General features: G+C 44.3%; 1 protein-coding gene across 9 annotated transcripts in view; it reads left to right on the top strand.

The window, feature by feature from the left end:
* Positions 1–26,232, top strand: part of LOC121545770 (pleckstrin homology domain-containing family G member 5) — an 83,225-nt gene that overhangs the window by 49,916 nt on the left and 7,077 nt on the right. For 4 of the 9 annotated variants that reach the window (XM_041856585.2, XM_041856591.2, XM_041856592.2 and 1 more), the window contains 8 exons: positions 5,121–5,259; positions 6,164–6,263; positions 8,997–9,057; positions 9,427–9,518; positions 10,124–10,260; positions 11,375–11,565; positions 24,143–24,334; positions 25,270–25,440. In XM_041856585.2, the coding sequence (XP_041712519.2) occupies positions 5,121–5,259; positions 6,164–6,263; positions 8,997–9,057; positions 9,427–9,518; positions 10,124–10,260; positions 11,375–11,565; positions 24,143–24,334; positions 25,270–25,440 (1,083 nt within the window). Of the gene's footprint in view, positions 1–2,968; positions 3,072–3,160; positions 4,118–5,120; positions 5,260–6,163; positions 6,264–8,996; positions 9,058–9,426; positions 9,519–10,123; positions 10,261–11,374; positions 11,566–24,142; positions 24,335–25,269; positions 25,441–26,232 lie in introns of those variants that run through there. The other 5 variants (XM_041856587.2, XM_045209470.1, XM_041856590.2 and 2 more) reach the window with 4 other exon arrangements.

Genomic DNA, 26,232 nt, shown 5'->3' with positions numbered 1-26,232 from the left:
CTGAGTCCAACCAATCATTTGTGTGTGTGTGTGTCTCTTTTTTGTGTGTGTGTTAGTGATGACGTGTCATCCAAAGTCGGTAGACACCAGATGAGCCTAATTTGCGATCCAAGCCAGGGGTGTGTGTGCGTGTGAGTGTGTGTGTGTGATTCAGTACGTCTTACACATTCAAATGACTGATGATGGGAAGGCCTATCTGCTAAGGTATCTAACGCTAAAGGGTAATCTCATCTTCAAGTTGCCAAATCAAAGATGTCTAACATGTTAGGGCCTGGTCCTGAAGTAACCTTTAGTGTGGGGGTGGAGTGACGTTATAGTGGAATATTTCACTGAAACACTGCAGCACACTATCAACTGACTGTAGTGTTAACAAAGTCAATTACTGAAATTAAGGCTTTATTAGAGTACTACACACAAGTAGCCAAGTAGCCATATTCAAATGTCATCGTGACTGTTTGGTCTGTGCTCGACCTAGCTAAACACAATTGTCTGTCTTGACTGAACATGCGTCATAGCTGTTCAATGGTGTGTTGATTTAGGCTGCCTGTGATTGGCGTGTGTGTGTGTGTGTGTGTGTGCGTGTGTGTGTGTGTGTGGAGCAGTAAACGAAACACAAGGGCCCTATTTTCTTTTAGAATTTCTCTCAATAACCAGTCTCCTTCTACCAATATCCCTATTTTCCAGTGAGCACCACTCAATCACTCTCTCACACACAATGACATTGCACAGGCACTCATTGCAACATTCACTGACACTATTAACAACCTTGTTACACTACACACACACACACACACACACACACTCACAGAGGTTGGGATTAAGTGTGCTCTGGCAGGAGAGGCTGTTCAGATTAAAGCCAGTCAGTCGGGGTGGGGGACCATCCACGGTGGAGACTGGGAGAGAGACTGTTGTGTTTGATGCAGTGCTGTTGGCAGCCTGGCCCTGCATTTTATTAGTATTTTCCTAATGGCAAAGGGGGATGGAGGGGGATCAAACCTTATAACGCCGACCATAGTGTGTGTGAGTGTGTGATCCAGACTCCGAGGTAACAGTGCTGAATCACCTCAGGAGAACCCAGTCATCTCGAAGTGTGGCAGCTGTAGTCGGTGAGAGGAATGTTCATTCAATAGAGGTCTACCTCCCATTGATGGGTTGGAAGTTGGAATGTAACAACTTTGTTCACATGATTGTGTGTGTAGGCTACCACGTGTGTGTGTGGTATTGTGTGATGGCACCTTGGTAGTGTGTGATGGCGCCTTGGTCGTGTGTGTGGTATGCATGGCAACAAGTGTGTGTAAGCAGGTACCACATGGCAGTGATGGTGCTAAGCCTGAGCGAGGGGCGCAGAGGGGCCTGTGTGTGTTCACAGCTGTCAGAGGGCTTGAGTGTGTGTCGAGTGTGTGTGTGTGTGTGTGTGTGTGTCCGTGTTGCTCCAGCCACAATCACTGTTCCACCTTGAAACCCACCGCTAATCCCCTTTACTTGATAACACGCTTCTGGACAACACACACACACATCCATACTCCCAGCTCCCGATCCCCAGCCAGCTGTCTTTTGACCATCAGCCTCCCTCAAAGTCACAATCCACTCTAATTGGCCCATTAGTACCAGTCACCACCACCATCAAGTGTGCTGTGCTCTCATCTTCACTCTTAGGTGACCTATTGTTCGAAATACTATTACAACCTTGTATCAATCGCTGAGATAAAATGGTAACAGAACATACAAAATTTCAGTGACAAAGCCTTTGAGTCTTATCCTCTGAGTATGTTCATATTTAGTCTGTTTCTTCTTTTAAACAAAACTCTCAGACAGGTTTTGGGACTGAATGTGTGGCTTTTGGTCCAGGAGAGAAGAGGTAGAGGAGAGCTTTCCTCATCCGAGAGGCGACACATTTATTTGTTTTGGCTCGGCCAGGCAGCAGATATATTCAGCAGCTTTAGTCCCGACAGGAATGCAGCTGCCTGGACACCCGGCCCATGCTTGAGTTGTCGGTTACCTTGCTGAGCCTGCCGTGATCGAAATATGGCATTTGATTTGCTCCTGTTTCACCCGTCTGAACGCACGCACGCACACACACACAATGTCTGTCTCCACATTTCATTAACACCATGTCAAGTCTGTTAGTTCTGTGGTTGTGCTGAGGGAGTGCTGTTGGGCTACAGAAGTCTTGTCTGTCAGCTATTTGTGTTTTGCGTGTGTGATATGACTTCTGAGGGGAGAGGTTTGTTATTTCCAGGAAAACAAATTGAAAGCAGTACTCTTTTGATTTCTCCTGACATGCTCGTGTTGTTACATAGCACGATGCTATGTATTTTATTTAACAGCGAGAGAGAACAGAACGAAACATTCCAACCATGGATTAATATAACTAGCATTATACCATCACACCAATGTTTAGAATGAATGGAACAAGGCCTTTCTTTTAAGTTGCATTTGAATCTCCCGTCCAACAACCAGAGACATGCTCCATCTAAAAACATGAAAGCACCAACACACTTAACTTAATTGTGCTTTTGGAGGAGAGCATATCATGTGCCTATTACAGTAAACAAGGGCCATTCTCTCTCTCTCTCTCTCTCTCTCTCTCTCTCTCTCTCTCTCTCTCTCTCTCTCTCTCTCTCTCTCTCTCTCTCTCTCTCTCTCTCTCTCTCTCTCTCTCTCTCTCTCTCTCTCTCTCTCTCTCTCTCTCTCCCCTCCCCCAGAGCAAGCTGTTAATCCTAGACATGTGGCTGGGTTAGGGTGTAGACTAGACGTCCCGAGGAAAGGAAAGGAGGAGCGTCAGAGAGGACCCTGACTGGCTGTCTGAGAAATGAGAGAGAGGCCCCTGGTTTAATCTCCACCCTGCCTGCCTGCCGACGGAGCGTCAGATGGCTCTGACAGAGTGAGACCAGACCAGCCCACTGAGCCCAGATTAGGGGGCTTTGGACTTCTTAAAGCTGCTCGCTTCTTTTTTCTCCTCCTCCTTCACGTTTATCTCTATACTGGGATTCCTTCCTTGGCTTGGCCGGTCTTCACCTCACAGCTACCCCTCCCCCCGGACCCGAACCAGTTCCTCAAAATACTTACTGGTACTTAACCTGGCTAGACATTGAGAAGAGTGGCTTAATTAGGCAGCTTGTGGCTGTTTCCAGGGTGGAAAGAAAGGAAAGGACTCCGTTAGTTAGCGTACTGTAGAGTTGGTTAGCGTACTGTCGAGTTGGTTAGAGTACTGTAGAGTTAGTTAGCGTACTGTAGAGTTAGTTAGCGTACTGTCGAGTTGGTTAGAGTACTGTCGAGTTGGTTAGCGTACTGTAGAGTTAGTTAGCGTACTGTAGAGTTAGTTAGAGTACTGTCGAGTTGGTTAGCGTACTGTCGAGTTAGTTAGCGTACTGTAGAGTTGGTTAGAGTACTGTCGACTTGGTTAGCGTACTGTAGAGTTAGTTAGCGTACTGTAGAGTTGGTTAGAGTACTGTAGAGTTGGTTAGAGTACTGTCGAGTTGGTTAGAGTACTGTCGAGTTGGTTAGAGTACTGTCGAGTTGGTTAGCGTACTGTCGAGTTGGTTAGAGTACTGTCGAGTTGGTTAGCGTACTGTAGAGTTAGTTAGCGTACTGTAGAGTTGGTTAGAGTACTGTCGAGTTGGTTAGCGTACTGTCGAGTTGGTTAGAGTACTGTCGAGTTGGTTAGAGTACTGTCGAGTTGGTTAGCGTACTGTAGAGTTAGTTAGCGTACTGTAGAGTTAGTTAGCGTACTGTAGAGTTAGTTAGCGTACTGTAGAGTTAGTTAGCGTACTGTAGAGTTAGTTAGCGTACTGTAGAGTTGGTTAGAGTACTGTCGAGTTGGTTAGCGTACTGTAGAGTTAGTTAGCGTACTGTAGAGTTAGTTAGCGTACTGTCGAGTTGGTTAGAGTACTGTCGAGTTGGTTAGCGTACTGTAGAGTTAGTTAGCGTACTGTAGAGTTAGTTAGCGTACTGTAGAGGTGGTTAGCGTACTGTAGAGTTAGTTAGCGTACTGTAGAGGTGGTGTAGGACGGTGGTGGATTTTGTAGCTGAAGCCCTGGGTGCTGGAGTTGGAGCCTGACTGTATGGCTGGTGGACAGTGCTGCTCTCATCCACTCAGCTGGACGGTAGGAGGAGGGTGAGGGCAAGACAGGGGCACATGCCTGTACGCTTCAATTAATTAAACCAAAGCATTCTTGACTGTTTTCCAGGGATTTAAAGTACAGCTTAATGGGCCTAGCAGAACATATGGTATATCTATGTTTGTGGATAGCTGGAGTTGACATGCTGCATGTTTTTGTTGACACATACTTGATATCCGTGCATGGAATACAAAGACTACAGGTGTATTTATTGGCTTGTCAACATAGTAAGAACATCCAACAGGGCTGTGTGATTATTGTTCAACCTGAGTGACTGGTATCTTGTGGGAAAACACTTGTTGTTCTGCTTGTGTGTGTCTGTGTGTGCTTGTTTACATGAAGGCCCCCCTAGACCCCCCTACACACACACATACACACACACACACACACACACACACACACACCTCCAGTCCTGAGCAGAGCACAGAGAGACAATGACAGGAAATACATTAGCAGGACCTCCATTGTATCTCCCCATACGTCCTCATTTCCTGTATAGGAGTCAGTCTGGGTTGTCGTGGTGCTGGGGGAGGAGGAGAGGCTGGAGAGGGGAAACCTCTACCCATGTCCTCCACCCCCTGGAGCTGCTGTCCTCTAGAGGGGCTAGATGAGGGGGGGGTCTGTCTCGGTCTGGCCACAGGTGGAGAGGGCGTAATCCAGCTCCCTTCTGCTGCCTGTCTGCCTGCCTGACTGGATGGGTGGCTGGCTGGCTCTCTGGCTGTCTAACTCTAGTCAGAAGACCTCTGTGCGCTGTGTGATATCAAACTGTGTCTGCTGCTTCCATGCCCCTGTGATGGGATAAACAATGGCTTGGGTCCTGGAGCATTAGGCTGTCTGTCCTGCCGTCAGGCTGATGTGTACATAGCGTTATACTGTGACCTGTCTCTCTGTTAGCCTGCTTGACCTCCCCAGGCTAATTGCGAGCTTGGGGAGGAAGTGTCTGGTGCGTGAGACTACTGACCAGGCTGTACTGACCCTCACCGCTCTCCCTCTCTCCAGGTGTGCCACCACCCAGACTGCTTGGACCTGAACAACAAGAGCCCTCTTCACCTTTGTGAGTCATGTGACTCCCGCTGCCACCTGGAAGAAACAGACATGCACTTTGACCGGCACCCCCGCTTTGACCTGCAACCCCAAGGTACACAACACTACCCACCACAACAGTTACACACCCAGACTTCCTCCCCACTACATTTAGTGCCCAATCCTACACTCAGGTCAGGTCATATGCAGTGTTGGGAGTAGTGAACTACATGTAGTTCAATTAGTAATTTAACTACATTTTGTAGTAGCTTGGTGGTAGTTTAACTAAATTCACATTTTGGTAGTGTTTTCAGTAGTTAGCTACACCGCTACATGGCAGAAAAGTGACTAACTACTGGAACTACACACTACTTTTTTTTTTCAAGTAGGCAATCATTTCCTTTCTTTTTTGGCATCAGACCTGCCTAATTCTCACTTGAAACAGTTTTTGTGTTTAATAGACTAAATTACACATTCTGTCAGCATCTGACTCCAGAGTGATCTGTTCTTGCAATTTGTAGTCTATGACATTTCAGAATTGGATATGATAATTTTTCACCAAGTAGTTTGGATGTAGTGAGCTACTTTTTCTAAGTTACTTTAGTTAAATAAGCTATATTTTTCATAAGGGTAGCTTTAGTATAGCTTCACTTCTTCCAGTGTGAAGTAATTGGTAGCTTGGTAAACTATTTTCAGAGTAGCTTACCCAACACTGGTCATATGACAGGTCAGGTCAAGGTTCCCAGAGCAACACTTGCATCGAAACCGTTGAGTCTAAGAAATGGATTTCCCCCAACCATAATACATGCATGAGAATAAACGCTAGAACATCTTCCTGTTCAACCACTGACTTCCCAGTTAGTCGTGACTGCCTTCCACAGTTAGAAGAATTGATAAAAGTTTAGAATTTCCTTTTAGTATTTATTCAGGCTAGATTAAACTGTGTTATTAAGGAAAAGTGTTATTAAAGAGTATTATTAAAGATCTCTAACAGATATTCTGTGTAACCCCCCTGAAAGGTTCAATCCTGGCCCGGAACGTTTCGACACGCTCCTGTCCCCCCCGCACCAGCCCCCCCTCTGACCTAGAGGAGGAGGACGAAGGGGGCAACGACCGAGGGTATGTCACTCCCGTTATGTCAATGATCCAAACATCATCACTTTGTCTCTGTCTGTCTGTCAACATGGCGCTCGTCATTTTGGTTTGAAGGACAAAATGTACACTAGACGAGTGAGGGGAGTCATCTTTGACAGCGCTGCTCTATTAATATACAATAGTCGTGGTTATGTTTCAGTTAGTGTTGACCTGTTATTCCATAGATCAGGGGTGTCAAACGTCCGGCCCGCGGGCCGGATCAGGCACGCAAGCGGGTTTAATCCGGCCCGCGAGATGATTTTGTAAAGTATAAAAATGGGCTGCAATTTTTCTATAAAATAAACTGCTGTTCCAATTGCGTCCACTGGATGGCGCAATAGCAATTGTGTTAAGCAAGCAAACTGTTTATACCGGGGCAGAGCAAGTAGGTCAAGCAACTGCAGCCAGTCCGGATGAGCTACTTTGTTTTGCCCACGATATTTATTACGGTTTCTACTTTTAACATTATGTGCTTTGGCACCCTCATTGCCCCAATATGTCTCTGTCAAAAAGAGAAAAGTGGACGCAGAGTGCAGTGTTCCAAGAAAAATGGTCATCCTCCTATTTATTCACGGAATTGAATGGGAAAGCTGTATGTTTGGTGTGTTCACAGCATGTTGCAGTGCTGAAAGAATATAACCTTCGTCGCCACTATGTGAGTCTTCATGCCGACAAATATGACAACTTTCAAGGACAGCGGAGAAGAGAGAAGGTGAATGAACTGTTGGCGGGTCTGAAGAAACAGCAGTCTGTGTTTACTCACAGCCGAGACATCAGTGACGCTGCAGTGAAAGCTAGCTACCTCATTGCTAATGAAATCGCAGTGGCTTCAAAACCATTTAGTGAGGGTGAATTTGTAAAAACATGCATGATGAAGGCAGCGGAGATTGTGTGCCCTGAAAAGCCCCAGGCTTTTGCAAATATCAGCCTGACAAGAAACACAGTTGCAGACAGGATTTCCGATCTTTCAGTGGATTTGGACAGCCAGTTGAAGCAAAAAGTAAAGTCATTTATTGCGTTTTCGGTTGCAATTGATGAAAGCACGGACATTACATTGTCATCCGCGGAGTTGATGACACATTGACCGTCACCGAGGAGTTTGTGGAGTTGGTGCTGATGACAGATACAACGACAGCAGCTGATATTTTCACTGCACTCGTCGGCGCGCTGGACAGGGTCGGAGTGGACTGGTCCCGCGCTACAGATGGTGCGCCCTCAGTGATCGGGAAAAAAGCAGGCGTTGAAACAAAGTTCAGAGAGAAAGTGCAATCTGCAAATGGAGGACGTGATTTTTGGTCTTTTCACTGTATTTTGCACCAGGAGGCTTTGTGTTGCAAGTCATTAAAGATGGATAATGTTATGAAGGTGGTCATCCAAACTGTTAATTTCATCCGATCCAGAAGCCTGAATCACTGTCAGTTTGACAGCCTTCTCAGAGAAAAAGACCACATCTATGGCCTGCCATACCACACTGAGGTAAGATGGTTAAGCCGAGGTGCTGTGCTGAGGCATTTCTTTTATTTACGAGAAGAAATTGAACAGTTCATGGAAGAAAAGGGCAAACCAGTGTTAGAATTTCATTCCGCAGAATGGATGCAGGACCTTGCATTTCTGGTGGATGTTACAGAGCACCTGAATAACTTGAACAAACAGCTGCAAGGGCGCAACAAAGTTGTCACGCAGTATTATGACAGCATACGTTCTTTCAAGTTGAAGCTGTCATTGTGGGAGACGCAACTCGCCGGTGGCGATGCAGCTCACTTCCCTTGTCTGAAAAATGTGTGCGCAACCCAACATGTGGCAGACATGAAGCGGTTCAAAGATAAAATAACGGGTCTGTTACGGGAGTTTGAGCAACGCTTTCAGATTTTTGGTGAACTGGAGAAAGACTTCAACGTTTTTTGCTCGCCATTCACCGTGAATCCCTCTGATCTGCCCGTCAGCATCCAACTTGAAATAATAGACTTGCAGTGTGACTCGGATTTGAAGGGCAAATTTGCCGCAGCTGGCTTGGACACATTTTATCAGAATCTCTTGCCAGGCTACCCCAACTTGACAGCCCTCGCTGCAAAACTGTTGTGCATGTTTGGAACCACATATCTTTGTGAGCAAGTTTTCTCTGTAATGAGCATAAATAAAACAAAGCTGCGCTCAAGGCTCACGCACAAGCACTTGAATCACATCCTGAAATTGGCTGCCACTAAGGATGTGACGCCTGATATTGATGCGCTGGTGAAAGCTAAAAGATGCCAGGTATCAGGAGTCAAATAAACTATGCAACCCCACTTAAAGTGCTGCATGAGACACCCTGATATAGTTCTGTGATCTGTGATATACTTCTGTGAATCACTGAGGCATTGTGTGTTTGTGTGTTCTTTTTCTTTAGAATTTTCAAATAAACTTGGTGTTTTATGATTAATAGTGATGTTGTGCTTGTACTATTTTGGACACACTGTCCTCAGGCTCCAGCTTTATGTTTTATGTTGATCGTATTAAAACAAAGAAAACAATCTGAAGTTGTTGTTTTTAAGTTATATATACCATGATTTTACCGGTCCGGCCCACTTGGGAATAGATTTTCCTCCATGTGGCCCCTGAGCTAAAATGAGTTTGACACCCCTGCCATAGATGTTCCATTACACTATGGGGGTTAATGTGTGAATGATTTATTCAATATTTGTGTAAATTAATGTGCATATGACTGTTGGTTTTTTCCAGGGAACGTAAAGTTGGGGGGTTGAAGTTGGTGAAGAAGAAACCACGCCGACGGCACACTGATGTGAGTATTGATACAGCCGGGCAGGGGTGCGACATAGAGATACACCCCTAAGGAAACCACATCTCTCTACCTCAGTTCCTAATAGTATTGGGTCAAGTCTGTTGGTCTTATTGTATGTGGTGAAAAGTTAGATTGTATGATGATCACAGTGCCAACAGGATTCTCTGAGGCCGCGTTAGTTCTCTGTGGCAGCCAGGGAGTGATGTATAATGGTCTCCAATGGTCCGTTCCTGAGTGTTCTTAGCCAGCCAGCCTGCTAGTAAAGGGCCTCCCTGTGTATCTACTGAGAGACAGATCACTATGGGAGTTCTGACTGGGCTCTTCAGTTCGACAGCCATTAACTTCCACTGTGTCTGTCGCCCCCTGCAGGACCCCAGCAAGGAGTGCTTCAGCCTCAAGTTTGATCTGAACGTGGACATCGACACAGAGATCGTCCCCGCTGTGAAAAAGAAGACCCTAAGGTGAGAAAGAAGGCGACTGGGGAGTGGTGGGATCATTATGAATGGTTTGACTAAGCCTGTAAGGCAGGGATCATCAACTAGATTCAGCCGCTGGCTGATTAATTTTTTTCTTGAGCGGATGTTCAGGGGGCCGGAACATAATTACAAATCCTTTGTAGACTGCAAATTGACCGCAAGAAGCCCAAACGGATATAATATTTGACTAAAACAAAATAATTTCAAACCTTGCTTACATTTGTATATGATCACATATATATATCTCTATTATGCATGGGAATACTTTGGAACAGATTTCCAAAGTAAAAATCACTTGGAGCTGGATTGCTAGTGTTTTTACAGTCTTTTGTGTCCAACAATTTAAAAACCAGTTGGGAAACCCTGCTGTAGGGTTTGGTCTGGCTTGTCCAAGCCATGGTACCATAGTGATATACAATATAATACCGTTCTACTGTTCTATTCTTTGGATAGGACACACTGTATTACATAATATGCTATGAATGGTCTCTGTTAACTCTATGCTCTCTATCCTGTGTTTATATAACTGTATTGTGTGAATGGTCTTTGTTAACTCTGTTCTCTCGGTCTTGTGTTTTCCTCTATTCCAGGGAGGTGATGGGTCCTGTGTTTGAGCGTAAAGGTATTGAGTTATCCCAGGTAGATCTGTTCCTGGACCAGTCCAACACTCCGCTGTCCCTCAACTTTGAGGCTTACCGCTTCGGGGGGCACTATCTCAAGGTCAAAGGTAACTGCATCAGAGGACCAGTCAGCATACACCAGAACACCACATCTTATTTTGGTTCCCTCAAGTTTCACAATGAATAAACTAGAATAGAATATATTAACTATATTTTCCCATTGAATCTACCTCTGTCTGTGGATTTATGGGTGTTTTGAGTCTAAACCAACAAAGGTACAATGTGTTTAAACTTTTGATTACTTCCCAGCACTGACAACTAGATTTTTAGGGATGACAAAACATGAAACAAACACCAATCTAATGAATTGGCCTTTATTAGAGAATATTTGGCTTCTCTTTTTACCCCCCAAGCATAAACAATCCCTGGGTGGGACAGATTGCAGGGCCTTAGTTTCCTGTAACTCCCTTGGTTCAGAAGAAACTGGACATGGCGTCCCCCATCTTGGATCCCTGCATGAGACTATTATCTGTAGCAGCAAATCATCAAATATTTTTTGGGATTTGTCACGTGCCGAATACAACAGGTGCAGACTTTACCGTTAAAATGCTTACTTAAGAGCCCTTTCCCAACAATACAGAGTTAAAAAGTAAGAAAATTAGCAAATGAAAATAGTAACACAATAAATAACAATAATGAGGCTATATACAAGGAGTACCGGTACTGAGTCAATGTGCAGGGGTACGAGGTTGTTGAGGTAATATGTACATATAGGTAGGGGTAAAAGTGACTAGGCAATCAGGATAGATCAGTGGAGGTTCTTAATAATGGCTGGAACGGAGCGAATGTAATGGCATCAAACCATGTGTTTTATGTATTTGATACCATTCCACCCCTCCTCACCTCACTGTCCCCACCTAGTCTGAACTGAAGAAACTCATCTAGTGCAATCTGCAGCATTTTAGCCAATCATCTTAAAACCTGGCCTTGAAGGAGTGTCTTTACACAATCCAATGTTTAAGTGGGATTTAAGACTATCCACTTGATTAGAGGTAATGTTTTAGAGCCTGTGGAGAGAGAACTTCAACAGGAAGCTAGAGCAAAAAAAAAAAAAAAAGAATGTTATGTTTTATGGGATGTATTTTTCTATTTCAAATAACTAGCTTCAATAAAGATAATTTTTAAACAGGAAGCTAACCCTCCATGTTGGTTCCTCCTCAGCGCGGCCAGGTGATGAACTGAAGGTTGAGCAGGGGGTGAAGGACCTGCGGTCGCTCAGTCTGCCCAACATGAAGCCCTCTTTGGTGGACCAGGGTCCCTACATCCTTACCCCCGGTAGTGAGACGGTGGAGCACGGCTCCCTTGGACGCAAGGAGGGCAACGTCGACCTGCTGGTCAGTGCAGCCTCTACAGTATGTTCTCACTCACACACTACACCCGATGTACACCAAATCTCTTTCTCTCACACACAAACCACACACACATTAAACACACACACACATACACATACACAAACATATTCATGCAATAGCTAAATACATTCATACAGACACTTGTAAGCACACTTAAACTATAAATCCTATCTGACACTACCTCCTCATCTCTAAAACCTCTTTAAACTTTTGTTGTGACTTCCTCCCACTTTCCATAATCTCATCCTTCATCCTGTGATGCCTTTTCTTCATGTAGTGGATAATTCTATGTAGTGATAATAAGCCAGTCATTACCATTACCTCATCCTCCATTACCTCTCTATCTTTCCTCCCATCTGAACACTTAAACCCTGCTTATCGATTTTATCTCATAACTTCTGTACTGTGCCAGCCTACACTATGTTTCCTACTAGCCCGGGCTGTGCCAGCCTCCACTGCAGCCCTCTGAGCCTGCTGTGAGACTGGTGACCTCACACAGGAAGAGGCGCTGCCTCTGGCTGCTTCCTGCGACTGACAGGAAGGACCAAGAAGTGTTCACTTTGGGCTGGATAAGATGTGCTGAGAAAGGGTGGCTGGCTGCTCTGTTGGACAAGAGGTGAACTGGTACTAAACACAGGCATGCTTTCCATAGCTGTGTATCGAGTGACAAAGAGAGAGGCTTGAATTATCAGGCTCAACCTTCCCTCAAGATAATATCTATGGTTGGTGCTATGCTCTTTCTCTGCCAGTGCACATTGCTTTGAAGCTTGTGTGGACTAGCCCTCTGTGGTTACATAGCGAAAAACAAGTCAATGGGTGTGAACGGTGAAGCGCCTTCCAGACAAGTCTAGACCCACTCAGCACTTGCACACGCAGGTGAGACGAGGTAGCGTTGCGTGCACTGAAAACATAGGTGTGATGTCATTCCGACCGTGCCCCTGGGCTAGGAAACAGGTATAGGCGGGGATAGAGCTGAGGTTGCTGTAATGTAACAGGGCTTTAGTGTCCGTCTGTCTGTGGATGGGCAAGTCACCAGCCTCGGACATTAATCATGGGCCTGTCTGATTAGTCAGGAGTTTGGTCATACTGTTCCTCTCCATTCCTGTCTTTGTTTAGTTAGAAGTGTCTCATTCAGTCAGCAGTTAATGCTTGACAAGTCCCCTTCAGTAAAATACATAGGCTCTTCTTGGCTACTAAAAAGCCATATGCTAAGAAATGTTGCCTGGTACAACCTTTTTCAGTACATGTAATTAATTGTTGTAACATCAGCTCAAACGGACAACTCTTGGAACTATAACGACTGCAGCAGTTCTCACCATGTCCTCAAGGGGGAGATAACTAGTAGAGAAAGGCTACACACTTTCCATCCTGTAGAATCAAATCAAATCTTATTGGTCACATACACATATTTAGCAGATGTTATTGCGGGTGTAGAAAAATGCTTGTGTTCCTAGCTCCAACAGTGCAGTAGTATTTAACAATGCACAACAATTCACAAATCTAAAAGTAAAAGAATGGAATTAAGAAATATGTAAATATAAATATTAGGACGAGCAATGTCGGAGTGGCATGTTATTGACTAAATACAGTAGAATATAATACAGTATATACATATGAGATGAGTAAAGCAGTATGTAAGCATTATTAAAGTGACTAGTGTTCCATTATTAACGTGGCCAGTGATTCCATGTCTATGTATATAGGGCAGCAGCCTCTAAGGTGCAGGGTTGAGTAGCTGGGTGGTACCCAGCTAGTGATGGCTATTTAACAGTCTGATGGCCTTGAGATAGAAGCTGTTTTTCAGTCTCTCGGTCCCAGCTTTGATGCACCTGTACTGACCTCGCCTTCTGGATGATCACGAGGTGAACAAGCTGTGGAGCGCTACACTGTGCTATGCATTGCTTAATATAGTATTCCAACAGAGCACAGGGTCTGGGAGAGATTGAGGTCAAATTAAACATGCCGGACCTTATGGGTGCTGACCTCAGCCCTTTAAACTACACACTGACCCTTCCAAGCCTGCCTGGCTGGCTGGCTGGCTGCTCTGTACCGTACAGAAGACTTTGCTCCAGGTAGTTTAAATATTTATCTAGCAACAGGATACAGCTTGGCATAACGATGAATTGAGCCAGGCAGGCTTCAAATAGAACAGACAAATTCTGCTTCTCTTAAAGGAGCGTCCGTTGTGTATGAATGGAATATTACAAGTTTGTAATATTATGTGTGCCATAGAGCTTGGAAAGTTATAGGTACTGGCAGCCTATGATTTGCCTGATGACTCGCACTGAATTCTTCCTCTGCTCTATCGTTCGCTACATACTTCAGTCTGAATCTGCCGTCATTGAATTTGTTTGTGGTGCTGAGGGGCATTGTACAAAACAAAGTCATCAGTGTTTGGATCGTCTCTAACCAATCAGAGCATCAAAGCCAATTACGAATGTTGAAAACGTCGCTTTACCCACGTGTGTTCTGGATCTGGCCCAACCCATCGGTTTCTGTTTTCACATTGACCTTAATCACGAATACAGATTAAGCCTGTTCACCCATTTCCCCCTCCCCAATTACCACTGTTGATGTCTCTCACCAGACCAGAGAAACCAAAGGTCTGGGATGGGCAGGGCTGTGTAGGGCTCATTATCGTGTGATGGCACGTAGATACTAGATACTCAACCTCTCATCAAATTCTGTGCAACACTCACACAGTCCCAATGCAATCCCCATGCCCAGCCAGAGCATAGCACTAACCCTCTGCCTACCTACCTAGCTAGCTCAGAGGTAGAGGTTTCCTTTCTCCAGAGGTACTGGGCAAAGATTACTGGCACCTGGAATAACCCATGGCACAAGTGGTGGTAGACTGGCAGGGCTGTGTCAAAAATGTGTTTATAAAAGTTTGACCAAAGGTGAAATTACTATTAGTATAATTGTGTCCAAGAGTTGGAGTTTCATATTGTACAGGCTTTGGAAAATGCTAGTCGCTGTGTAGGCCTAATGGAACTTTCGAATAATAATAATAATAAAATAATAAATAATAATAAACCATTTTATTGATCATCTAAGCTGTTGGCGGCAACAGTCACCTGGTTTACAACAAGTACTTCAAACAGAATGCGGTGGACGCTTGGTATCATTTGATTTACAGTACCTATCTAGATCACATCTATAACAGTGATCTTTGGACATTTTATAAGGCCTTTATGTAATTTGCACCATTTGGTTGCCATAGATAATAATAATAATAATAATAAAAATTACAATTACAATTATACAACATTGCCAAGGTGGGAAGATACGATTCACCTGCTCAGAATGAACGGCGTTTGACATATAGACAGACTCATTACAAAGCCTTGTCACTGTGAACTCATCTGACCTTGGGTAAGATAGAATAATATTTTCTTATAGCAGTTGATTATTTTCAGTCTGTTGTATCCCATAAAAGTATTTGATTGGATATGCCAAACCCATCTACCAATGACTGTTGTGAAATGTGATGGTGCACGAATTCCTGATTTAAAAAGAAACGAGAAGAGCAGTCCAGTACAATAGAGCACAGATGGGAATATGATTCAGAAGGAAGACTCATGGGAATCTCTCTACATCCTCACATGTCCATCCGTCCTTGTCTGTCGTAGAAGGTCAGTGGACTCCCTTATCTAATAGAGTTTCAGATGACCCCCATTCCCATCAGTCAGTCACTCTGTAAACTAGATGCTGACATGGGCTTGCAATAATATAACCAGTAGAAACTCTACACACACACACACACACCAAGTCAACCAGGGCTTGTGTTCCACCCAGGTTTATAGTAGAAGGTGAAATGATGGTCTACCCTAGAGATGTCTGTGGAACTGGAGTGGCCAGAGGGAGGGGGAAGAGTCTTGTGTAATGGACAGGTAAGTAGACTGGGGGATGGGGAGAAATATTACAGGAGTTGAATAGCCTGGAGGGTTCAAGGAACCATAACGCAGGCAGCCCTCATCTTTTAGAGGAAGTGGCTCGCGGGCATTCCACTGCACACCCTCTCATGATAGAGACGCTAAACACATGCACTCACACACACACACACACACACACACACATTTACGTCATTTAGCAGACGCTCTTATCCAGAGCGACTTACAGTTAGTGCATACATTATTATTTTCATACTGGCCCCCCGTGGGAAACAAACCCACAACCCTGGCGTTGCAAACGCCATGCTCTATCAACTGAGCTACCTCCCTGCCTGCCAATCCCTCCCCTACCCTGGACGACGCTGGGCCAATTGTGCGCCGCCCCATTGGTCTCCCGGCTGCGGCCGGCTACAGCAGAGCCTGGATTCGAACCAGGATCTCTAGTGGCACAGCTAGCACTGCGATGCAGTGCCTTAGACCACTGCGCCACTCGGGAGGCCACACACACACACACACACACGCACACACTTAATGATACTTGCACACATAGACAATATTGAGGTTAATCATTATAATTCAGACATGCATGTTTGGTTATATTATACAGTATTAATTTAAATGTATTATTAACTGACTTCAAAAACTGTAGGACTACAGTGTCCTGTGTATTGATGAAAGTGCTTTGGTGATGGTAGCAGGAAGTAGGTTAAGGGGAAAAACAGTTGTCATAATTTATTTATCTTTCACTACACAGTGTGATATTCCCCACTAAGCACAGAGCTCACATGCATGTCTTTCCCCCTAGACTACAGTAGTGATTGTTCTGCTCAGAATAGGCTAACAAAATGAACAGCTCATTCATTTCAGGCCATCAAACCTCTGTGTGAAATACACAATGAGGACAATCAGCAATTTGCGCAATAGTCGTTTGAATGAAAATGGGGAGGAGTCGCATGCACTTGCACTCCTGTTCAGTGAAATGAATACCCATTCATTTACATTTACCTCATTTAGCAGACACTTTTATCCAGAGCGACGTACAGGAGCAATTAGGGTTAAGCGCCTTGCTCAACGGCACATCGACAGATTTTTCACCTAGTCGGCTCGGGGATTCGAACCAGCCACCGTTCGGTTATTGGTTCAACGCTCTTTACCGCTAGGCTACCTGCCACCCCGTTCACACATCTCAGCTTCACTAAGAAGAAACAAATTGACATATTAATAACTTTAATGTTTTTGTTCTTTGATAGACAACTCCGCTGTGAAAATGCTAGATTTTGTTCGATTGATATTTCATTGCTCTTGGATATTAGATGCTGAAATATACAGGCTGTAGTGTAGATGTGGTCTGCATTGGTGATTCAACCAAGTACTGTAAAGCAGTGTCATTAAATATTGCAATGCTGAACCATGACCTCAATTGAAACCCAAGTTGTTTATCTAACAATCCCTACCTGGCATATGCATGTCTTATAGAAGGTTTGTTTATCCAGCGTGAATGAGGATATTTCTGTGTACTAAGTGTGGTGTTATGTGTAAAATAGGCCTACTGTGTTGTTGAGCATGCTGGGCCAGGTGGGGACTAATGTCTGCTGTTTATGTCCAATCGGGTGGGAACTCAGGTATGACTGGGAGGGGCTAGGAGCCAGTTGAACTGCTGCAGGAGCAGTAGGTGTGTGTGTGTGTGTGTGTGTGTGTGTGTGTGTGTGTGTGTGTGTGTGTGTGTGTGTGTGTGTGTGTGTGTGTGTGTGTGTGTGTGTGTGTGTGTGTGTGTGTGTTTAATGTGTGAGACTCGGACAGTAGAGTGTGTTGAGGCTTGAGGAGAGAAGGGAGGACACACAGCATTTTTATGATCCAAGTGTGAACATTGACCTGCCAGGAGACACAGAGAGTCAGGCACTACTGCTCTGGTGACCGACAGAAGAAGTAGCTACAACCTTCCTCCACCTCAGCACTTCACTGTGCTTTGGACTTCTTCCTATTTTTTTTGAGCTGTCATGTTTTTTTTTATCTTGTAGAGACTTTTGGATTTCAGATCTTCCTAAATGAAAGTTTACATTTGTACTTTCTTTGGACTAGTTTTGCATCTACAGTAAGTGAGGATTGAGAATGGTGCGTTTTAATCGCCTCTCATCCTGGTATAGCTGGGACTTACTGCATGTGGAGGGTATTCCTGAGGGTCTTCCTGAATCAGCCCCTCTCCAGAGCCCAACGCCAACACAATGTCAGGTGAGACAGACAAACAGAACCACTAGGTCTCTGTACCTCTGTGGTTGCAGTATTTAAGTTGATATTAGACAAAATGCCATTGTAATGAATGCCATCTTAAATGTAATGCTTAGGCAATGATTGCTGTAGTTTTGATCTGACACAAAACTTTACAGAATTAGCTGCATGAGCAGAATTCTCAATCTGTAACCTTAGTCAAGGGGGAGATTGTATCTGATTATTGATCTCTTGGCCATGGGCATGATGGAAAACCCCAGCAGGGTTGTGTGTGTGTGTGTGTGTGGTGAACAGTGGAGACACCACTCATGCTGGTGGCCTCTTGTAGTGACACATTTGGGTCCCATTCTGACCATTGGCCTCTATTATCAGTGATATCTGGCTTACCAGGTGATTCATCTCTTCCCCTTTATGTCAATGCTTCTTTGTATCCACCGTGGCACTGGCTATGGTCGTGTGTGCAAATACGTGTTTGCTTTTTCCCTGTATTTGAGTGTGTGTGTGTGGGTTTGTATGTGTCCATGAGGCTAGGAAAGTTAATGTCACACTGTTTTCCCATTGTTAATCAGCCTGCCTGATCAAGGGGCCTCTTATCGCTGAATAACAACAGACCTGATAGGCCAGTAGCACTGTAGAGGGAGAGGGTGGAGAGAGTGAGTGGGGGGGTTGCTGCTACTGCATGATCGCTTAGCTACTTTCAATACAATCCTCCACCCAGGCCCCTCAGGGGTTTTGGCACTTAAAGATTTTCCCCATCCAAACCAAGGTTAAGACCACAAACGGCAGAGATAAGATAAGGAGCTGACTCGACACAAGACTTGATATCATTAACCTGCTTGGAGCTGACCGTGACTGCAGACTGCTGAGGGCCACCAACCCTAGTTCCCAGACCTGTCAGTAGGGTTTTAGGTCAGGGTCCTCTCTGTTATTAATGGAGGGTGACTGATAGGTCTACACAGAGGCCAGGTGAAACTCGTGTAAACACCATAGCTTAGAGAGGGCTGGTTTGATAGACAGGGCCACACAGAGATGTCGGTAAAACAATAAACACCATCTGTAAGATGGGGCTGTTTAGTCAGGTGTTGACTGCTGCTCTTTTGAGTAGAAGTGTTCTGTAATATCTGCTGTTTTTGTAAGTAGACTACCATTACAAATGGATCATTTAAATAGCCTATGTTGAGAAATACAGGAGATCAATGCTAAAAGAAGGACAGGAATCCCAGTTGATAAGATATTACCTGAATTTGATGGCTTGTAGTTGATCTGCCATGTTTTGAGAAAGTGTTTGCTTAGTCATATCTGTGAAGAATAGGTAAGCACACTTTATTTGTTGAAACGGGCACTACAAGGGATTTTCCCCTTCAGGTCAGTACTGGGCATTTGTTTCCTTGTTACATTCAACCAGGAAAGCGTTGTGGAATGTTGTGTGTACACGGGCAAACCAAAACAGAGTTGATTGAGGAATACATCGACCTAATGTGTGGGGAACTTTGGTTCAAACTAGTGATGGGTCGTTCATGAACGAACAGCTCCATTTTCGGTGAATGTCAGGAATCGAATCTCATCTGTGAAAGAGCCAATCATTTGGCTCCCTGATTTGCATACTGCTATACTACTTTTTGAGCTCCAGACTAGGGCTGTGACGATCATGGAAATTTGGATGACGATCATTGGTCATTGGTACCATTATAACCATGCGAATAGCAACAATAAAACATCTGATGCACATTTTCTCCTTTCCTTTGCTCTTGACTGCTGCTGCAGGGATGTGGGCATTGCCTAGGCAACTGAAAACTTGTTTGCTACAACACCTTGCTTGTTTTAGCAAGGAGCAACAAAGTTTCATTACATTTACGTCATTTAGCAGACGGTCTTATCCAGAGCAACTTACAGGAGCAATTACGGTTAAGTGCCTTGCTCAAGGGCACATCAATAGATTTGTCACCGGGTCGGGGATTCGAACCAGCGACCTATCGGTTACTAGCCTAACACTCTTAACCGCTAGGCTACCTGCTGCCCCTTTGTCACATTGTAGAGTCCATATTGCCGCCCCCTTCTGCCGCCCACATCAGAAGTTGTAGAGTCCATGTTAGAGCAGAAACGGACTAACCTATAAATGCCCGGCCGTCCCATCTTCAGTCAGCTCAACAACAAAAATTCCACACAAAAAAACGTATCATTTTTAACGGTTATGACCAGGGCATAAAATTAACTTTTTGATCCATCAGATTTAAAAATCTACCAGCCACTCAGATTTTTTTACCAGCCTAAATTATTTTTTTGTTTGCTAAAATTACAACAACAAAACAAAAAACGGATGAGCATGCTTTATGTTTCTAAAACAATAAATGTATTACTAGTAAGAAGTAATGTGGTAAATTGTTTAATTTCATTTGTCTTTTAACCAAAATATCATGAGACAAATGTTTACCTGCCCCTTTAAGGGCATGAGGTTACTGTGGTAGCGTGACTTGAGTCATGTTTGTGCCTGTGAGATTGAGTCTGACTAGTAGCAGCTTGTCTTCTCTTCCCTAGCAGTTGAAACAACCTAGCTTGTGAACAAAACAATGTAAATAACCAAGAAACTTTTATGCCTGTGTGCAGAGCTTCTAAAAATGAATATTTCACTCAGCTCTTCACTTGCGCATAGCCAGGCAGTGTTGCAGGGCGAGGTGGAATAGGCTATATAGGATTCATAGTTCTTTGACTTTGTGCGATTTAATTGACCAGCTGTGAAACAAAACGGCAGAAATACTTTGGAAACAGCTACTGCAGCATTTATTTTACTATAAATGTGATCATACTTGACTATTGACGAGTGAAATGCTCGCACTGTGGAGCCCTGACCACCCGCCAATGTGGCAGGTGAAATAGACATCTTACCCGCATTTGGCAGGTGGCAGGTGTTAATTTTAGGCCCTGGTTATGACGGTCTTCATCCATAACCGTCGGTTACATGGTTATACGGTAATTGTGCCAGCCCTACTCCTGATTATCTGTAGATAAGCTATAAAAACATTATCTGAAAATGGTAATTCCTCACTGCAGGAGCAATTGGTGGTGAGGAGAGAGCCTCATTCTTGTCCACGCTCCATTTATGCAGTGTGTTAAAAATATAGATATTGTATTTGAACTCACGTTTCACGAGCTGACATAATGGTAGTCAACCTTTTAGGCTTTACATTAGACATGTGCTGTTTTCATAATTTTTTTTTAAGCACTACTTTATGAAGAGCCACTTGTGAGGCAAATTAATGGCTCTTTTAGCTGAACGGAGCCAAAAGATACGTCTCAATGAAAAAGCTTGGAATGCCCATCAGTAGTTCAAACTACAATAGAGCAAGACTTTGTCGTCATTTCACTGTGGTAAAGGCCTAACTAAGGCTCTCACCATTTCAGTAATACATGCTTTTTTAACTCGCTCATTGCCTCTTTTTTTTCTACCCCTGGAGACATTCCCAGATGAATGTCTATGTGACAATCTGCTTTGCTCCCAAAGGCAAAACTGTCCTTGTGAGTCTGTTTCTATATGCCTGGTACATGCGTCATACCAGGGACGGCCTGAATACATGTCTGTTCTGTACAGCTGTAGACTAACAGTTTCATTTACAATCAGGAGGCATGCCAGATTTGAATGATAAAGCTGCAAAGCTGTCAGTCAGTTTGGAGAGAAATGCATTGGTTTAAAAGAAAAGGAAAGGGGGGGGTGTTGTTGTTGGAGTCTGTGGGGTATTCAGAACAGTCAGAACAAGGAAGTTGGACGTCAGAGGTGGCTCTAAACAAAGGGCCAAAGAGCCACTATGAACAGATGAACAGTTGGCAAGTCTTCAGCAGCACCAGGATGTCTGTTCTCTTCTACCCTGCAAGCTGTTGTTCTGTCCACGCCCCCTTTATGCAGATCAGCGACACACACACACTCTCACACTTTTCCTGAAGCCCCGCCTCCTCTTCCTTTCCTCCTCAACACAATGGGGCAGGCAGGATCCTCCTGGTTGCTATGACTCCTGGACAGTGGCTGTGTGAAATTCTAGGCAGGCAGCAGGCTCAGTCATCACAGCAGGCTTCACCTCTCAGCGTTAGGACAGCGGGACTTGAAGGACTACCACAGAGTTCAAAGATGAGTCCTGGGGTGGTGCTCATGGTGTGTTCATGGAGATAGAAAGGACACAAGAGCCACAAACATCAAAACCTGGACTCTTTCAACTTGAGCAGGACATCTCCGCTCATAACTTGACTTTAGAAGTGCTTTTTTGATGGGGAACAACTTCTCGTTGTTGCAGCTGTCGCTCTCTGGGGCTTTCCCCTCTTAGTCTTAGGGCTCTGGCTCTCGTGTGTGTGTGTATCGGAGAAGGACGAAGAGAGGTTTAACTTGAGAGAACACTGCAGCTAGGTCCGGTCCGGAACGGGCTGCAATCAATGAGTCTCTAACTGAAGGATTAGGATGGTTTTTGTAATCTTTGACATGCCGCTGGTTTCAATGGTGAGTACTATACTGCTTACATTGTGTGAAACTTCAGGGAGCCTTTCCCTTACTGTATCTCTGTTAGACGTGTACATCGATCTGTCAGGGAGAATTAGACATCCCAGTTTAGACAGCAAGTCTTGAAGTCACATTAGGGTATTGCAGTTGTGGTAGCAGAGGCTTAGCCTACTTCTCTTTGGGGTGGTGGGCATAGTGCCAGGACTTTGTTTTGTGCTATAGTGTATTGAAACTCATGATTTCAGAAATGTCCTGCAAATGACTGATACTGTGTCGTTTTTAGTTTTGGTAAAATGTTCGTTACCATATACTACTCTAAAAAGCATGTCGCTAAAACTAGAATCACATTTTTCTCACCTACCATGCTCTGTGTATCTGTTGCCAGAGCATTCCCGTGCTAAGCTAATAGGAATTTAGCCTCTCTGGTCTAGCCCAATGAGTCCAGAGTCTCTCTCTCTCTCTCGCTCTCTCTCTCTCTGTGTCCACTTCCTGCACCTGTGTCCTTGTCCTCTTGGCCAAAATCCCCCTGGTCAGAGCTGGATGAGAGGCCACAATGTTTGCTCCACTGAAGCAGTTATATCTAAATATAGTGGATGGGAAATTATGCTTGAGTCATTTGTTACTTTCCCTCTCGATCTTATCCCACGTTGATACTAAAACAGAGGAGGAAAACATCCCCAGATATGAAGTAACAGTTCATACTACTTTGGATAGGAGGAGAAGATTGTAGTGTACTACAGAGATTGGTCTAAAAGTGGTTGCTGCATGAAAGCCTTTAAAGAATCCCGAAAGGTAATACATTTTGAACAGTATTGTTTATAGATGGGTACAGTAGATAATGTGTGTCTGCAGAGAGCGAGAGAGTGGTTTGCTGTTGCTCCTCTCCATCTGACAGTTTACCACACCACTTGTCAATGCTAACCTGCCTCTTTGTGTACATTCTCACTATGGATCATGAACTGTAGACGGAGACCTCTCTTTTTCTCTTATCCTCTGCCTATGGTTTGTTAGCCACCCAGAATGGCGTGAAAGGGAAATAGTTGAGATTGAGAGCAGTGGATAAGAAAACAGCAGTCAATACCTTGGAATTGATGTACCTTTCTACTGTGACATGAACTGAACACGGGTCAATGGCCCAGCGACTCCCTAGTCCCCACTAGCAGAGTACACTGCACTGACACACTGTCTCTCTCTGATGGTAAAAACAACTGTTTCCTCAGATACTGAGGAGGCCCATGTTTGTTTGGTTTCCCAGGCGGACAGTGCTCGTAAAGTGGATTGAGATTGCATGTTTAAGGCGCACAGGCCGGCGGAAGGGCTTGCTTGCTGACAGGGTAACAATACCCTCTGTATATAGCCTCCCTACTGTTGTTTTATTTTACTGCTGCTCTTTAATTATTTTTAATTTAAATTTTTTACTTATCTATTATTTTACTTAACACTTATTTTTCTTAAAACTGCATTGTTGGTTAAGGGCTTTTAAATAAGCATTTCACTGTAAGGTCTACACCTGTTGTATTTGGCGCATGTGGCAAATAACATTTGATTTGGTTTTTGATTTGGAATAGTGATGGCACAATGGAGTGGATTGACTCCAGCCGTCCGCCTGTTCTTATGGAACAGTCTTCTTCCCCCCCTGGCCTGTTCTCTTTCCCTCTGTGATGTAATTAGTGTTCCGTCTCAGGAAGAGGCATTCCGTCCCTGTGGTCCTGTTTGTGTCTGAACGACAGTTAGGATGTTAGGATTGCTTTAACAGCTCTCCTGCTGATGTCATCCTTCACTTCAAAAATTCCCTCTGATTTCCTGTTTATTCTCCTCGTGTATTTGACTTTTTCCTTCCTGTCTTTCCTCCTCTCTTTTCGGATGAGTTGATATTCTTCTTACCCTCTCTTTCTTCTCTTTCTGTTTCGCTCTCTCTTTTCTTTTCATGGTGACTTCATGTAAATGCTTTAACACGGGTCTCTCCTGGATGTTGCAGGGTCAGGCACGTCGCAGGAAGAACATGACAGAGTTCCTTGGGGACGCCAGCATCCCGTCTCCGGACTCCCTGACCGTGCTGAGCGGCTCTCTGTCCAGTATGGGGGTTGGACCGGACAGCTGGAAGAACCGCGCTGCCAGCCGCTTCTCTGGCTTCTTCGGCTCCAACGCTGGAGCAGGGGCCTTTGGCAAGGTGAGGGTAAAAGGCCATATCCACTCAGCTCCCAGTGAGATCACTTCCCTCCTCTCCAAAGCCTCTGAGTTGGCTCACATAGCAACGTTCCACTAAACAAATACGCTAAGTAGCTGTGGTGGAAGTGACCTGGAAGAACAAAGGATTAACATGTTTGAGTAATGTCTATTCAAGTCCCTACTATGATAATAACATTCCACACACAAGAATGGAAAAATAAGACACAAAAATATGAAATGGCAATAATCATTCACCTTTATCTCTTAAGACTAACAAAGCACACACACACGTACATTGTCCGCGCTCCCCTGAGGTCATATCCTGCACAGTAGCAGATGTCAGAGGGAGACTGTCTGTCACTCACCTGTCAGCTCCCAGGTCATCTCTATTCACCGTGGCCAATGGCCATCATCTTTAACCCTGTCAGTGGCAGGGCTGGGTGGGGGACCATAGAGACCTGCCCCCTCTCCTCTCCACAAAGCAGAGGTGAACCAGGGTCAAACAACCAAATCCTGTACCCCCTTCAGGGGATAGGTCCCCAAAGCACAGTTAGCTTTGGGGACCTATCCCCCCCACCTCCTCTATTGTCCAAATGATCTCAATGCACAGAGCTCATTTTCATACGTACACATAAGGCTGCCCTGGCAGGACAATAGTCTGGGTAGCTGTTAAGATTTAAGAATTCAGTGGACTATGCTAATGCAGGAGGTCAATCTGGCATACAGTTTTCTTTAAGAGTGTAATAACCTCTATTGTAATATTATAATACAGTTAAAGACACTGTTCCTGCCTCTCCCCTTCCTAAAGTAATACTGACCTTATGATTTCATCTAAATGTTCTGTGCATGTGAATTACTTTCTAGTGAAGCAGGAATACTTATTTTGCCCAGGATCTGTGTTCATTAACATGTATGTGTTTTTACCCATTCTATCAGGAGTTGGACCGCATGGAGCAGCTCCAGAATAAACTGCACTCGTACACTCTGTTTGGCCTTCCCAAGGTTCCTCCTCAGTTCTCCTTCCATCACGACTCCTGGGAGGAGGAAGAGGAGGAGACCAGCTTCACCCTGGAGGACAGCTGGACACAGCTACTAGACAACCATGAGGTATGGTAACATGAAGACACACACACACATGAATACAGGCACGCACCAAAACATAAACTCACCGAAACACACACTCATTCACTGACACATAACCACACATGCTTGATCACATACACATAGCTACTCACATTCATTAGAATGCACACGTTGGCATTTTTCGACATTTCAAAGAATGCAAACTACTCCCATATTAAGTCATAAACTGTTCACAATCAGTTCCTGTTTTGGCCTGACAATCTCCCGCCCATCCAGTCCAGTGTTTCCCAGCAACAGAGGGCTGATAATGTTTACAGACAGTGTTATACAGCTGTTATTAAGGTTGATATGGAGTTATATAAACGTTACCAGATTTAGAGGTGGGCTCAGGTAATCAGACAAGATAGACCGATGTCTGTGTGTGATAAGATACTGTGTGATTAGGGATCAAGGTTCGTGGGATTTCAGTCAGTCACTCCAACTCAATCAGTGTTTGATTGAGCTCAATCTTGATGGTATCATTTTTACATAATCTTATGAGTGTGTGCGCTGATGTTTGTGGGCAGACATGTAACATAAAGCCGTTATCTCGTGAGTCTGTTTCGTGCAGTATGTTCTCAGACATGCCTTATGGCTTTTATCCAGTGGTGTAAACTACTTAAGTAGTTTTTGGGGGTATCTGTACTTCACTTTACTATTTATATTTTTGACTACTTTTACTTTTACTTCACTACATTCCTAAAGAAAAGAATGTACTTTTTACTCCATACATTTTCACTCACACCCAAAAGTACTAGTTACATTTTGAATGCTTAG

This window comes from Coregonus clupeaformis, chromosome 30 (genome assembly GCF_020615455.1).
Source record: "Coregonus clupeaformis isolate EN_2021a chromosome 30, ASM2061545v1, whole genome shotgun sequence".
Taxonomy (NCBI): domain Eukaryota; kingdom Metazoa; phylum Chordata; class Actinopteri; order Salmoniformes; family Salmonidae; genus Coregonus; species Coregonus clupeaformis.
This window is presented reverse-complemented; position numbering and strand designations above follow the sequence as displayed.